Consider the following 16743-nt stretch of genomic DNA (forward strand, 5'->3'; position numbering starts at 1 on the left):
ATGTCTTTCAGTGGGTTGGGTATTGTTTTAAGCATTGTCTTTGGGTGCCTTTTGTTGGCTCTAGTTGCTGAGTTTGGCTATTTGATATGGTGGAAGAAAAGAACATGCACAGAAACTGAATCAGATAAAAAAAATGATGTAAATGGAATGCTTTATGGAGTGTGTTGTTGGAAGACACCATCTGCCACAAATGTAGTGAGTGCGAGCAGTAATATAGAAAACAAAAGCAATGAATCAGATATAGAGTTAGGTAGTGGGAAGGATGTGTTGTTGAAGACTTGTGGAGAAGAAAGTGTAGATACAGAGTTGATGAGGCTGCACAATCTGGCTGGCCCACCAAGATTTCTGTTCACCATCAAAGAGGAAACTAAAGAAGATTTGGAATTTGAAGATGGAAAGTCTAGGGGTGATAGGAGTAGAAAAGGGTCAAGATCAAGGAGCTTGAGTGATCTTATGGTGGCAATTGATAGTACCCCTTTTCTTAACCCAATGGCTTGCTCACCATTGAAGTGTTCTTTGGTTAATCTTGATTCTTATGAGCACCAAGGGTTCAATCCTCTCTTTGAATCAACAGTCGAGTCAGAGTTCAGCAGATCTAGATCTTCACCGCCACCCAAATTCAAGTTCTTAAGGGATGCAGAGGAAAAGTTGTACAGAAGATTGATTGAAGAGGCTCATAGAAAGGCACAGATGAGTTATGGGTATGTAACAGAAGAGGCTGAGGTTAAAGATCCCCCTAATTCAACAATGGTTATTCACAACAAAGAGAGGTCTTTGCTTAGGTTCATTAACAACAAAGAGAAAGAGCAGATAGAGTTTCAACAACATATGCCACAGTTTCCTTCAAGTTCATCTCAGGTTCTTCCATTGGCATCTTCTCCTACAATATTCAGACCAGTTGTCGAGGAGGCATCCGTAATACATTAGATTTTCAAAGTACAAGAGCCTCCGTTAATTTTCACCCTCACTTGTTAATTGATTTTTCTTATTTTTTTCTGTGGTAAATTTTAATGTTTTACAAAGCATCTGTTTTCTTTTTCTTCTCACTCCTTTATTTTGTGTGCTCTGAAATGATTGCAATGATCAATATGTTGCAAAAATTGTGCATCACATGCCAATAAATCAAATGTAGACTAAAATGCTCTCAAACTGCTTAACGTGTGGTTATCAAGGAATGAACTTGGTGGGGGCAATGTGTTTTTGTGCATGCTCTATGTTGCTGTTTTGTTTGGGCCTTTACCATTAACCATTCATGTGATGATGTTAGTTTGCTACCAATCTTCTTTATTTAAAAGCCTCCATGATTATCCTTTCTTTTATACATTTCAGCTATCATTTCGCAAACATATCCACTTTGGCATCCTAATTTGCGCCAGCAAGTCATATGCTCCCAGTTGTGTTTTGTTTCTATTCCCAGTGATATTTTGCGTCTCTAATCATAAATGGTTACTAAATTTTGAATATAGCCCTCAAAATTTTAGTGTAAGTAAATAAAATCTGTGTGCGCCCTTAAAAATGTATAAGGGGGCACCACTGAAATGACAAAAGAAAAAAAATACAAAAGGATGTAAATATGTAAACACTAAGGACCTGTTTGTACATCAGCTATAACTCAATTTTGCTTGAATTGAAATTTTCTTCACTCTCATAAGAATTGTCTCGTAAAATGCAAGTCACTGTACAAACAGCATTAACTCATAAACCCGTTTGCTAAAATTGAAATTTTTTTTCCTTCTATTGAATGTGCTTGCAGTACATGTTTAATTACTTTTTTAGATGAATTTTAAATCAAATAAACATTAAATCATCCCAGCAAACAAAAGATTGGAATATCAATGCTACCTGCTAAAGCGGTTAATAAAGCGCTTTATGTATAGATAGCCAATTTGAAATAACTTGAAGGGGTTGTGCAAATTTTGTACCAATAAAAAACTTTTGTAAAGATTTTAAATTTTTTTCTTACCTCATCGCAAAAAAATATTTTTTTAACAAATGTTAATTAACACTCTAATAATACTTATTAAATAATTATGATTTTTTAATTATTATTATTATTTTTAATATACCTTATATGTTATATATTGTATATAAAATTAATTTAATAGTTTGACAAACTAGTTTACGTAGATGCTTTTGTTTGAAGATTTTTTTTCCTATGAAATTTTTAATTTTAAATACTTTATATATTATGTAGTTTGTTTTTCTATTAAAAAAAAACAATATTTTTACCTTAACAAACAAACATTAGTCTTGATTTTTATAGTTAATGATTTGCACAACATAAAACCACTCATTAAATTTTGATTTTAGATTGAAAGTATTCAAAATAGGTGCCTATGTTGGAAGGAACAGTATCATTGAATTTTCCATGTTAATATGTGCCTCTAGTGGATGTGTCTTAATCAAATAACAAAGGGACAAAGTTGAAAACGGTGCATGTTGTGAATGGGTTATGGTATCTATGAACTTTTACCCAAAAAATCAGGTGATATCGTTGTAAACACTAAGATCCAAATGAATGTTTCTTCCACGGATCAAACCCACAAAATCTCAGCTCTCCCTTTTGAAATTTGAAAATAGATTACCAAACAAACACCTTACAAAATTACAACGTTGCACGTTACAATGGACAAGTGAGTAGTGAGCGCTAACAGGACGTTTAGAATTTGAACAAGTCTCATTAACAATCTTAACAAGTAAGTTACTTAAGAGAATTAAATAAGAAATATTTAATATAGTTATTTAAATGATCTTTATATTTGTAATAGAATATAAATTTTATGTTTGTTAAATGAATTTTTCTTTTATTTTGTTTACTTTTATTTTAAGAAAAAAATTAAGAAGTCACATTCCTTATTTAATAAGTCACATGCATAATTTCATGCATCTTTATAAATTTCAATAAATAATAATAAAAATGTTAGATAGGGTGTATTGTTAACTTTTTTCCATAAGAATATTTTTTAACATTATTTTTCTTTTATAATTGAATATATTCTAGTATTTGACTATTTGTAAAAATTATTTTTATACTTTTCATATATTTTTGGTTAATTTTATTTACATACATCTTAAAAAATATATTAGCAAATAAAAAATGTGAAAAAATAATTTTCGATGTAAAAAATAATGAGTAGCTGAAAAATTGGAAATTGAGCATGGTTCTATGTAAAAAATAATGCATACCCAATTGGGTGGTCCTAGGCGAGAGAGTCAATTCTTTGGACCATTATATTAAATTCTTAAGTATTTAAATTGATAAATTGGGTGAACGAATCACAAATCCTACCACCATAAAATACAATGAAGTTTAAAAATTATATTTTATTCTATTACGGTTTTCTATTTACCCCACAAGAGTTGTAATCTTGTGTTGACGTTGGATGGGTGTTGGATACCGCTCCTTGGATTAGACTCAACAATGATGCTACTTCATTGGAATAATTGATACAAAAGCTCAACCTGTATGGGTCTGTTGAGCGATTATTAAGGCAAATGGATATATGAAAGATGTTTTTCTTTTCTTTCAGTAGCTTGTATAGCTGAATTTTGGGGTAGTGGTGAAGAATATTTTGGGCTTGCCAATTGGCTGTGTCAAAGGTAGATGCTGATCAATCACATTAAATTTCTTTTAGAGCAAAATGTGCAAGTCAAATTTTGGAGAAGTAAACAATTGTGTTGATGTTTTAGCAAACTTTTGCTCCCACCGTCATCCGAAGTTGATAGTATATGATTATCCACCTAATAATTTGTCTAAGGTGCTGATAGCTGATGTTTAGGGAGCTAGTACTCACTATTTTATTTGACATGTAGTTTATTTTCTATGGGTTTTGGCCCCCTTTCATCACCAAAATAATATAGGATTGAGATTATTTAGTGTCTCATCTTGGCTTTAGCATCCTCAGCTTTTTTAAACACTAAAATATGTATCCTAAATTTCGAGATTCTTACCATGCATATACTTGTCTTTCAGAACAATTTTCATGAATAATGAGATGATCGATAACTAAATAGCGTATCATCATTAATTTTACTTGTATCAATATAATATTATAATCATTCAATTAAAACAATAAAATTATGTAAATGTTTTGATTTTCTAAATATGAATTGTAATATTTTATTAAAAAAAGCTATATGATTAATTTGTTAGAAAAAGTAAAGAATTACTGAACAAAACAATATTGAACCCAAAAAAATGTCACACATTTCTCATAATTTTAATAGTTTTTTTTTGGTCGAGTCACAATTTTAAAAGTTTAATTAAATGTGTGGGTCTAGAATGTGTAAACAAAATTGCAGGAACCGTACAAGTGTAGCCCATGGCCCATGCTTTTGTTATAAGTGGGCTCAAAGGTGTTAATGGAAACAGTAACTCATGCGTATGACGAGACAGAATCATATGGATCTTTTGTAAACTAGATTTTGAGTTTGGCATCGTTGTTGAATTAAATTAATCATCAACAGTGAAGAGGGTACAATTTGGGCCGTACAGGATATAGCTACTTCCATCAACCCAAAAGATTGATGAATATCCACAAAGAAAGAAAGAAATGAAAAATAAACTGATAATTATGTGAGTATAAGAAAAAAATTAGTATTAGGAAAATCCATATTCTAATAAATTATTTTATACTTTTGAAGTAAGTAATGTACTATAAAGAAACTGAGTCATTATATACTATCAAAAAGTAATTACAAAATAGGGTTACTTTGGGACTTTAAGAAAGTTTGTTTTCTTTTTAAGAAGAGGGGTAAAGGAGATGTTGCTAAGGTTTTCACTCTAGCCAACCTGCGAACTTGTGACTCAGTGAGGGAAGTAGTGCGAGCAAGAGGGTCAAAGTTGAAGGCTCTAGTTTTAGATCTTTGTTCGAGAAGGGATGGAACGCTATGAAGCAGAAAAACGTTCTAAGGAAGAGTTGGACCTGATAGATCGCAGTACAAAAAAGTTGAAGATGGGATTTGCAGCAGTCATGGAAGGGCATGAGGAGCTCATGCAAGAAGACCTGCACTCAATAAATTCGATACATCTTAAGTATTTTCTACTTCCAATGTTTTTGTACCTTTATCTTATAAAGATAAAGTTTTGGAGTCAAAAGACCTTGATTTAGTTCTGAATGATGAGGAAATTATAAAAACAATATTAGAAAATTTTAATATTCACCCTGAAAATGATGCATGTGATGTAATAGGAAGTGAGGATCAAAATCTTTGTCCTAGTCTTAAAATACCCCTAGAAGATTATGATGGTTTGTGCTCTCTATGGAAGTTCACCCTTATTGTTAAGCTTTTAGGGAAGTTTCTAAGCTTTAACTATCTAAACCAGAGACTTAGTATTATTTGGGAAAAACATGGTTCGTTAAAAGTCCTTTACTTAATGATTTTTTTTGGTTAAATTTGAAAGTATAGAAGATTACAAATATTCTCTTTTTGAAGGACTATGGTTAATTTTGGATCATTATCTTCTGGTTTAGAGGTGGAGGCCTCTACTCCAGACTAAGGATTATAATATAAAGAAAATAATTGTGTGGGTTTGTATTCTCGATTTACCTCTTGAATTGTATAACAATAAGTTTCTGTGGCAAGTTAGAGCTTGCTTAAGATCAATATTGAAAGTTGATCCCTACACCTCCCTGCTATTTAGGGGTAAATTTGCTAGAATTTGCATTGAAATTGACCTTAAGAAGCAATTAGTTCTTGCTTTTAGAGTTTTAGGTCAAGAATTCAAAGTAGAGTATGAGAGTTTACACCTAATATGCTTCAAGTGTGGGAAATACGAACATAGGCAGGAACAGTGTGGAATCACCATTAAAGTTAGTCAATCCACGATGGATCAGGAGGTTCAGCTTAATAGGAATGTAACTAGTAGGATGAGAGAAGGGTTTGATGACTCTAACATAGCCAAGTATATGGATGAAGACTCTCAAAATTCTGAAGTTGGATAGACAGAATTTGGTCATTAGATGTTAGCCAAGAAACAATTTAGGAAAAAAATAAATTATCCTCCAAATTATAGAAACTCCCTTAGAAATGGAAAATCTAGAGAACTAGCCTTAGGGTTTAGATTTGACGTACTTGGGGATAGGAGGAAGCCCATAAATTAGAAACTGTTGACAACAAAATTTTAGAATCTAATAGAAATAATTATGTGACTAATAGGGATTTTGTTTCTAATAAACTGGTTAATATAAAAAGTCCTAATCTTAAACTTGGTGAGAACTTAAAGAAAAATTACAAGGCCAAATCTATATCAAAACCTGCTAAGGTGGAAAAAGAGAGAGGTAGCCTTTCTTAGATTGAAAATCCTAATAACATCGGGACTAAGCAAGTTAATCTTGATAATAATCCTGAACAGGAAAGTGAGGAGACTCTTCGATTAATGTCTAAACTTCACAGCAGCCTTCTAAATAACAATACAGTGGGTCATAATATTTTGGATCTTATTGGTCTGAATCTTGAGAACTTTGGTCACATTCCCACTAATAAGCCACCAGATATACCCTTAATAATGTTGACAGATAGGATTAACAATGAAGACCAGATTCTTGGTGGTATTAACCAAAATAGTGGTAGAACCTTTGAGTTGACTCAACATCTTGAGGATGTTTCTAAACCTTTTTTTTAACTTTGTGAATTTTCTTTTTTGGAATTGTAGGGAGGTAAGGGATAAGACCTTTTTCAGGCTCATAAATGACCTTGTTAAAATCTATAATCCAAATTTTTTTTCCTTGTTCGAACCTAGGATAAGTTCAAAAAAAGCTGATTTAGTTCTTAAAAAAATCAATCTTGATGGCCATGTTAAGGTGGATGCTATAGGATTTTCAAGGAGAATCTGGTGTTGTTGGAATTCTAAGAAAGTTCAAGTGAGTATTATTAGGAAAAATAAATACCTTATTCAACTTAGAATCAGTAATGGTCAGAGAGATTAATACTTTCTTCTATTTATGCTAGCCCTCAAGAAGGGCTGAGAGTTAAAGTTTGAAAGATGTTGACTGATTTTAGTTTAACCATAAATGATCCCTGGGTTGTAGCTGAGGACTTTAACTCTGTTCTGTTTGAAAAAGAGAAGTCTGTCGGTAGGCTTGTCAATCTAACTCTAATGAACCAGTTTGCTGACTGTCTTAATACTTGTGAATTACAAGATTTGAGTTTTAAGGAAAATATTTTTACCTGACATAGGGGCAGATTAGGGAAAGAATTGATAGAGTTACTGCTAATGACTAATGTAGAGTACTTTTCTATAATAGTTCAATTATCCATATTCCTATATTAAAATTTGATCATGTTGGTCTATGGTTAAAATTTAGAGGGGAGAATAATCTTAGAACCTATCCTAAGGCTTTTAAGTTTTTGGCCCCTTGGTTGTGTCATGAAGATTTTAATAATCAAGTTCAGAACTCCTGGTTAGAGTCTAGATCCTGGACTGACAATGTGGCTAGCTTTCAAAATAATATAACTTACTAGAATATCAATATTTTTTGCAATATTTTTAAAAATAAAAAAGGCTCTTCAATAGGATTAGATGATTATCTTGTAAATTAGGTAATGAGGATAATCCTTATCTCTGCAAACTTATGAAATCTATATGGATGGAATATCAGAAAATTTTGAATTATGAGGAAGCCTTTTAGTTTCACCATTACAAGTCTAGTTGAGTTTAGTTAGGTGATAGAAATAACAGCTTTTTCTATAAAGCTGTAGTTATTCGCAGGTAGCAAAACAAAATTGAGGCCCTTAAGAATGATGATAATATTTAGAAATATGACCCTTTGAAACTCCAAAATCTAGCTGTGAAATACTTTAGGGATATTTGTACTAATTCTAATGCCCCTTATACCACTCTATCCACTGTGTCTAAATTTTCCTCCCTTAGGGACTCTGATAGAACCATTATTGAGGCTGAGTTAACTTTAAAAGAAGTAAAATTTGCCTTGTTTAGCATAGAAAATTTCAAGTCTCTTGGACTTGATGGGTTCAGGCTTTGTTCTATAAAAGTTAGCAGTTTCTTAACCTTTTTTATTTTTATGTTTGTTTCTGATATGTTCATAAATCCTCAGAAAATTGTTGCTGTTAATGACATTGTTATCACTCTAATTAAATTTTGCTGTTAATGACACTGTTATTACTCTGATTCCTAAAATTGATAGTCCTAAAAATTTGAAAGTATTCTAGGCCAATCTCTTTATACATTGTCAGTTATAAAATCATAACTAAAATTTTGGCTAATAGAATTAAGGGATCTCTGCCTTTTCTTATTTCTACTAATCAAACTAGTTTCATTTCTGGAAGGCCGGGTATTGACAATACCCTAATTTTATAGGAACTTGTTCATCCTTTTGACAAAATGAAAAATAGAAATGAATTTATAATTATTAAGATTGATCTTGAGAAGGTTTACGATAAAATTAGATGGAGTTTCATTTATGATATTCTTCAGAAAATTGGATTTAATCAAAGGATTGTTGATCTTATTAATCATTGTATCTTCACTTCTTCCATGTCAATTAATTAGAATAATGACAGAACTACTAGTTTTAAGCCTAGTAGGGGTATTAGGCAGGGTGATCCTATTTTTCCATATCTTTTTGTTATGTGCATTGAAAAACTGGCCCCTTTAATTTATGATAGGGTGAATAATTATGATTGAACCCTTTTTTCCTTCAGTAGCTCAGGCCCTAAAATATCTCATCTTCTCTTTGCGGATGATATTATTTTTATTGCTAAAGCTAATAATCATCATGCTGAGATTACTAATTTTGTTTTAAATTTATTTTGTTCAACCTCTAGTCTGTCTATTAATAAAGAGAAGTCATCTATTAACTTTTCTAAAAATTGTCATCCTCCTTTAATTCAAGATATAAGTCTTACCTTAGGTTTTAGAGAGTCTTTTCAAATTGGTAAATATTTAGGTATTCCTATTAGTCATCTTAACCCTTTTAGGCATAAGTTTGCTTTTCTTATTAACAAAATTAGGAAGAAACTCTCAATCTGGAAAATGAATTCTCTATCATTTGCTGAAAGATTGACTCTAGCCGAATCTTGCATCATGAATATCCCTAATTATTTCATGTAATCCATGATTATTCCAAAAGTTATTTGTAAATAGTTTATTTGGGGGTCTTTAAATGATAGGAAATGTCATTTGATAGGTTGAGAGAAAATTTGTAAGCCTATAAATGAAGGTGGTTTAGGTTTTAGAGATATTAATCTTGTGAACTAGGCCTTCATTATGAAATCGTGTTACAAGTTTATTAATTCTCCAAATGAGCTGTGGGCTAGAGTCCTTAGTAGTAAGTACAAGTTCTCGAAAAAAAATTCTTTCCCGTGTAATAATCAGAAATCCTCCCTTTTATAGAAAAGTATGGTTTCAGTCTGGAATTGTTTTTATAATGGTTTAGGTTGGATTTTAGGTGATGGTATGTCTATTCAATTTTAGAGACAGAATCTCTTAGGTTTTACTACTTAAGCCATCCCTGATGGTGATTTGAATGATCTAATGGCCCTTTTTTGCAACCATGGGGGTTGCGACTTGCCAAAAATTAGGAAGTTTCTTCCTAGTCAATTTTGTGATTTGATTGCGTAAATTCGCCTGTGATTATTGGTGGTCAGGATAGGGTATTTTGGAAGCTTTCTAATGATGAGAATTTCTCAATGAAATCTGCTTACAATTTAATTACTAATGTTAAACAGTCCAATTCTAGAAATAATAATTTATTTAAACTTGTTTGGGGTTGGGAGGGCCTTCGTAGGATTTTTGGTTTTTTATGAAAAATTGCTCATAGCAGCTTTTTAACTAAGGTTAAAAGATCTAACTATAATTTGACTGATTCTCCTGTTTGTTTCAGATGTCAGGAAGCCCCTGAATCTATTATTTATGTTTTGCGAGATTGTTGGGTGGCTAAAGCTATTTGGAAGCAAATCCTTCTCCCTGATAATTAATCCCCTTTCTTTAGTTTTGGTCTTTCTAATTGGCTGACTTATAATTTGTCTAAATTGAATTTTTCTTTGTGCTCTATTTGAAACAAATTATTTGGTGTTGTTGTTTGGAACTTATGGAAGAATAAAAATTGTTTCCTTTTTCATAACAACCCTCACACTGATGCTGCTCTGCTTCATAAAATTCTGCTTGATTTTAATTATTTTCTTTGTTGTGGTAGGGATAATCAGAGGAAGAATTCTGGCATTTGGGATACTTGTAGTCTTGTGAAATAGCAGCCCTCTCCTGAAAAGCAGCTTAAGCTTAATATAGATGCTTCAGCTTTTTAATCTCTAGGGTTAGCTAGCTGTGGTGGGCTTATCCGTGACGATCAGAACAGATTTATAGTTGGCTTCTATAAATCTCTAGCCCCTTGTACACTTGTTGTGGTTGAACTTTAGGATATATTTTGGGGTCTCCAGCTTGTCGTCTCTAAAAATATCCAACTTATATGGATTGATTGTGATTTCAAAGAAGTCATCTCTCTCATTCTTAATATTCAGAATTGTAGACATCTTTACTTCTCTGTAATTAGTAAAATTAGGAATTTGCTTAGTGGTATTAAGTTTGTTAGATTCCAATGTATTCTGAGATAAGCAAACCAATGTGCTGACTAATTGGTTGAGCTTGGACCAGCGATTGAGTTGCCCTTTTCCTTTTTTGTTGAGGCACCTGAATCTTTAGAACCTTTCTTACATTTGGATACTCTTGGAGTTTTGCGGCCTAAGCTGTTGTCCTAGGTTTGTGTTTGTTTTAAACTTTTAGGCCCTGTTTAATAGAAAAGAAAAAAAAAGAATCGGGTTATTTATGTTTTTACTTAATACAAATTTTATCTAGAACAAAGATACCAGAACTTCCTATCTAGCTTTTTGTAATAAAGATCTCCTTTCCTTGTTGAATCCAAAATATACGGCCATTAATTTCCCGGTTTTGAAACTTAATTAGAACCAGAAAGAAGCATGTGATAGAGAAGGAAGATATATTAATACCAGGTATGGATTCAAAGGAAAGAGATAAAACTTCCAAAGAGTTGTAGTTAAATTCAAGTGATACCAATTTTTAGTCATCCGAAATAAAATATCAATGAAACTGTTTCTTTTCAATATTTCAACTAGAATTCCTCTTCTATCACTGAATCATATCTGTAAGTATTTCCTATAAAAAAAAAGGAAAGGGGGGGGGGGGGGGGGGATGGGAATCTAATTAACGATGAGATGCATGTGCATGCAATTATAGATGAAATATGTACGTGGTCGAGGGTGGTGACTGGTGAGTGATCAAATCAAATAAATAAGGAAATGGTGGCGACTATTAGATATAATTAAAATGATTGCGGCCCATAAGGCCACAAAGTGTGGCACATAGATGAAGTGTGGTACGTAGTACCCTTACCTTTGCAGTGTTTGTGTGGGGAAACCACTCTCTATGCTTTGCTTTTTGACGCCCCCACTTGAGCCTTCACCACTGGGATGCGTTAAGTCATGCAATGCAACTGGTTAGGTCCCACTCTCATCTCCTTTTCTGATCTGTATTTCTCATGCACGTGCATGGCTCCCTTTGTAGTTTGAACCACTATTTCTCTCTCTTCTCTCTATGTGGCCTCTACACACATTAGAGAGAGAGAAAGAGAGGACAAGTGAATGCAGGATTAAGGCTGCAATTTTGGTGCCTTTACAACTAAAATTTCGCAAAATTAAGTGGTAAGCTTTTGACATGAAAATGAGCAAAAAAGCAGGAACCTGTCAAAACAGATAGGGAATTAGATTCCAACACCACCAACCTTCTCATCCAATCTTGTGCCTTTAACCGTTAAAAAGTTGGAATCATCCGCGTTTAAGATAAACATTATTTATGTACCCATTTTTTATTCATATACTTATCTCTAAATATAATAAAAACCAACATATCACACACCACTTCTTACATATTTACTTGTATGATGATATGCATCAAAATTATATTTATGCATGAGTAAAATTTATTTATACAGGTATAAATTAATTGTAATATTTATAAAATTTGCCGTTACATAAAAGTTTGTATCAAGTATGTAATGTCCATAAATGCTTATATTTATTTAAAATTATAATCTATTATTTTTTATAAGTGATATATTTATACTTAGACACACACCATTTAACTACATTATTCGTCAAAGAAGACGTATAGTCCTTGTTTTTCTCACGACTTTAAAAAATAATTACTTACAATATTTCAATATAAGACATTCAACACTTCTTAAAAAAAACCTCCTTTTCATTTTCCTTTACTTAGCCCTTAGAGTGAATCCCTTAAGCACAACGTACTCTGATGATGGTGTTTCATAACAAAATCTATATTAAAAAATTGATTAATATTAAAGATCAGTATTACTTATTAAAATAAAAATATTATAATTACAAATTTCAAAATAATGTACTTAAAATTTGTCTTTTTTAAATGATGAGCTAATAGATTGTTTTCACATAAAAGTGATAATAAGTTCACCTTTACAAAAGAAGGGCAATTTAAGTGCTTTACGTCTACTGGACATTTTAGGGGGGAAATTGAGTGGACGAAATTTCTAATCAATGAGTTGCGTCTAAAGTGATTGCACGACTTATTTATACAATTTATATAGAAATATTTATCCATCCGAACTACTAAAAATTACATGAGAGATTATGAAATGCATTGTTCTAAACGTTTTTTTACAATTTATTACCATGTGTATTTCTATATAACCATTCTCTTAAATAATTTTGAAATATAAGAGTGAGGCTATTTAAATCTTAATATTTACAGATATATTCGTATTTCATGATGTTAAAGTTGAAGCCCTGAGGCAATACCTAAAATTATTATATTTAAGCCCTAACACCAAAGTTGATGTATAAATACTCTTTTAGGTCTATTCGGATGAAGTTGATGACATAAAGCATCTAACACATATACGTTATGCTTAAAATAAAATAGAATTAAGAAGACTATTATTTTTAATAAAATAGATTGAAAGGAGTATCATAAGAATTATCATTTATTTAGACAAACATGATTACAAGCGAATTTTGCCTACAATATCATGGGGACTTTTAATTGTCATTTTGGAATATTTTTCCTAATCTAAACTTCCCATCACTAATTAATTTCACAATCATGTACGTAAGGATATTCAATCGAAGACCAAAAACTATCCTCATAGGCATTATGTGATTGTACCTAAAAAGTGGCATTATTGTGTGATGAAAGAAGCCTAATGTTAGTTCTATTTTTCCATCTGTAGAAAGAAGATGACACATCCACATCGATATCTTCTTCCTGAGCAGGAGAAGGGCATCTCCATATTGCATCTCTTTATGTCATGAGACTTGACGGGGTTTTCCCCTATCTCCGTATATCGATTGTGTATTAAGTTACTTGGTTTCACTCTTCAAAGAATATATCTATGCGATTATTTTATGCTCGATGGTATCTCATATTATTAGAAAGTCACTTCTCATATTTGCTGAGATTTGGTGTTTTTGTCTTTCACCATCATCAGGATGGTGGTTATGCTTTTCCTCTTGGTTTTACTAATTCCAGCCTTCCAACACCAAAATTCATGAGATTTTCCCCCCTTTAAAAATACCTTATATGCAATAGTCACAATGAACTAGTGCAAAATGCTAAGTATTATCAATGCACTAGCCACTAGTTAAAGAAACAAAAGGAAATTTAATACAAATAAAAAATATTTATTATAGGTACAAAAAATATATTTACTTTTGTAATAAGTAATTAAACTATTAAATAAATTGATTTAATTAAACCATAGCAAGATGCTAAACTATTTGTGTCCATAATCTCTGGGATAAGGATGGCCCGTAGCTTCTAACAGAGACTCGTGTAAAATGCAGCGCGAAATTAATGAGAGTTCATCATGGTCAGCTAAATTGACTCGGACTTGGGATTTAATAATAATTTAATTTCTCTTAGAGTATCCTATGCTAATTAAACTCGCTTTCTGTCACTATCATTTAAAAACACTTTATGACATATTGGTTTAAAAGAGACTCAAGATTTAAGAGAAAATTCATAAAAGAGAAACCAAGTGAGTGATATACTACAATTCCAAACCAAGCAAACTCTACGGATACCACAAACTTATCCTAAATATTTTCTTCAGTTACTAGAAAGGGAAAAGCGGATTATTATTGTTTTAAAAAATTTAAACTTATTTTACGAAACATAAGTAGAAGTTAAAGCTACCCATCTTTATTTTTTATTCTTATTTTTTCATTTGGTCACGTTCGATCTCCTCCCTTTCCTTATTGTGAATGAAACCATAACATCCTTTATCTAATAATCAACATCAGAAAAGTTAAAAGAAATATATTTTGGAAGTAGAAAATGATAGAACAAACTTGTTATATGGTTGTTGGGAATGGAAAGAAAAAGAAAAGAGGAAGAAGATTGAAGAGTAGCTAGCTAGGTAGGAAGATGCATGGAAAGAAATGGGTAATTGGGTTGGTTTGGCGTTTTCCAATTTCCATTGCAAAGCGTCCACATCCATTCAATTTTGAGCACGTAGAGTATATATTCCGTAGTAGACAAATGTAAGGAAAGTGGCGTAGAAATGGGACCCAACAATGGATGAGGTGGCAATAAGGATTCCCGTGCCGACCGTAAGCATCTAATGACAAAAATGATTGACGTTGATTCCTTGCAAGTGTGCATTATGGTACATAACACGGCAATTTTTGACCCCACCACTCCACTCCCATGCACAAACACAACCTATCTTTCAGGATTTGCCCATTGCCACTCCACTAGACTACTATTTGCTCTACACTAGCACACACTTCTCATTTTTCACTTCTTCTCTTTATGCATCTATATCTACATGTATAAAAGAAAACAGACATTTCCTTTGCATATTCTTTTGTTTTGATTGCTTTGTTAAACTTTTTTTCGTTTTAAATGTTAGTATGGAAAGAGGGTATGAAACAAAATTAGAATTTGACTGAAAATTTTAATTATAAAACAAATCTTTACAATGTCTTTATTCTTAAAATGGTTTTTGTTCATGTAAGATTCCAGATATTTTGACTAAGAAAGGTTTTTTTTTTTTTTTTTTAAGCCAAAGATCAAAGACCTTTTTTTATAGTGATCATGATGATTCCTCTTCGATTCAGTCCTTAGTCCTTTTAATGGTGGTGTGTACTGCCTGCATCTAGCCTTGACTCTGACTTTTTTTTTGTCTTGATTTTTCCTTTCTTGGACAGGGTGTAATCAAGAATTGTTATCGTCGCATCTTTGTGGAAAAAATTTCAACATCTTAAATACTCATTATTAGCTTGATTTTTGGTATTTGTTGGGTAAATTAACAGGTCTAGCTTGTTTTACTTATGAATTTTATACAAGATTGTGAATTAATTTTTTATATACAAAATAATTGTTTATATAAATAATTATTTTTCTTAATTGACGAATTCTCTCTCTCTGTCTCTCTCTCTCTCTTTCAATTCATTGCCTTCCTAATGATAGGATAACACAAAAAACTGTTGCCTGACAATAAAACTCACCCATAAAGATGCTTTTATACTTTTAATGATTGTCGTAAACCAATTCGATACGTCACACTATTCAAGCACTATCTATCATATGACAAACTTTGATGAATTTATCATGTGTTCATAGTCCTAAACTAAAGATGCAGGAAATTATGGAAACTGAAAAATAAAATCGAGAAGCTGAATAGATATTATGTGATAGATAAGGAGAGATTCATAAAAATATATGTGAATAAATGTATCTCAATCTTTCTTTTCAGTTTTTCTAGTTATTTTAAATATTTCGTATGCATATAACTATAATTTAATGAATTTGTACTCAATGTTACAAGTTTAATTGATTTATTGGTTTAATAGTAACTAAAATCAATAATTTGCACCAGAGCATAATTTTTTTAAAATTACGATTTAGCATTATAACTAAACTATGTAATGTTTCTAATAAAAATTGAAAGTTATTGAAAACTCCAACAACAATGTCTAATTGTCTGTCTTGAAAACCATTTCTAAACTTATTTTAGTTTGTGAACTATATAATGGGGAGATTAAATAGCTGTATAAAAGCAATAATCTTTTGCATTGTTTATGTCAAGTATGCTACTTTTTTATGTACACCGCAACTCCTGCTACTCCCATGTAACAGTAAAACTAAAACTCAACTTTATCCTTAATCACTTCATCATTGCCCTACTGTTGCCTATAATTCCCGTATGAGGTTTTCAATTCAACGAATAAAACTAATGTAATAAATCATAGTATATGTTTGTACCAAAACAATAATATTTTAGGAAAAGAATGTACGTATTCATTAAAGTTGTTGAGAGCCTAATTTTTCAGATTGACATCAAAGAAAAAGGTGTTGGGTTCACAATGCCTAAATCGCCTGACCTAAAAAATAAATAATCATTTAATATAACAGTTTACCATGATGAATTACCACAAAAAAATTACTTTGATCAACTTAGATCTCTACCTTCCTCACATGCACTTAGAAGTACAAACTCAAACGTTAATTCTGCTTATTAAATTTTACTCACTTTAAGATTAATTAATGCAATGAAATTTCCATGCACCCAATGGGAGAAAAATTCCATCTTTTGTCTGAAAGGGAAATCGGATGTGAAGGGCTAAGGCCAATCATAAGCAAGTCAACTTTTTTTATTTATAGTCTAGATTCTCACATCTGACGTGAATTTTGTTATGACAATTGGAAATTACACTTCAATTTTCTCTTTG

At 31.6% G+C, this 16743-nt stretch overlaps 1 protein-coding gene across 1 annotated transcript; it reads left to right on the forward strand.

The window, feature by feature from the left end:
- Positions 1-919, forward strand: LOC113859786. Its single transcript, XM_027492474.1, has 2 exons — positions 1-770; positions 838-919. The coding sequence occupies exons 1-2, from the start codon at positions 1-3 to the stop codon at positions 917-919; spliced, it is 852 nt and encodes a 283-aa protein (XP_027348275.1).
- Positions 920-16743: the final 15824 nt, after the last annotated feature.

This window comes from Abrus precatorius, unplaced genomic scaffold, assembly GCF_003935025.1.
Source record: "Abrus precatorius isolate BTA unplaced genomic scaffold, Abrus_2018 Scaffold2, whole genome shotgun sequence".
NCBI lineage: Eukaryota > Viridiplantae > Streptophyta > Magnoliopsida > Fabales > Fabaceae > Abrus > Abrus precatorius.

What these genes read in the sequence shown, in the direction of transcription:
- LOC113859786 (XM_027492474.1), top strand. Translation starts at nt 1, where the DNA reads ATGTCTTTCAGTGGGTTGGGTATTGTTTTAAGCATTGTCTTTGGGTGC. An exon ending in GTTATTCACAACAAAGAGAG is followed by an intron (nt 771 to 837) that starts GTCTTTGCTTAG and finishes CATATGCCACAG; the next exon opens with TTTCCTTCAAGTTCATCTCA.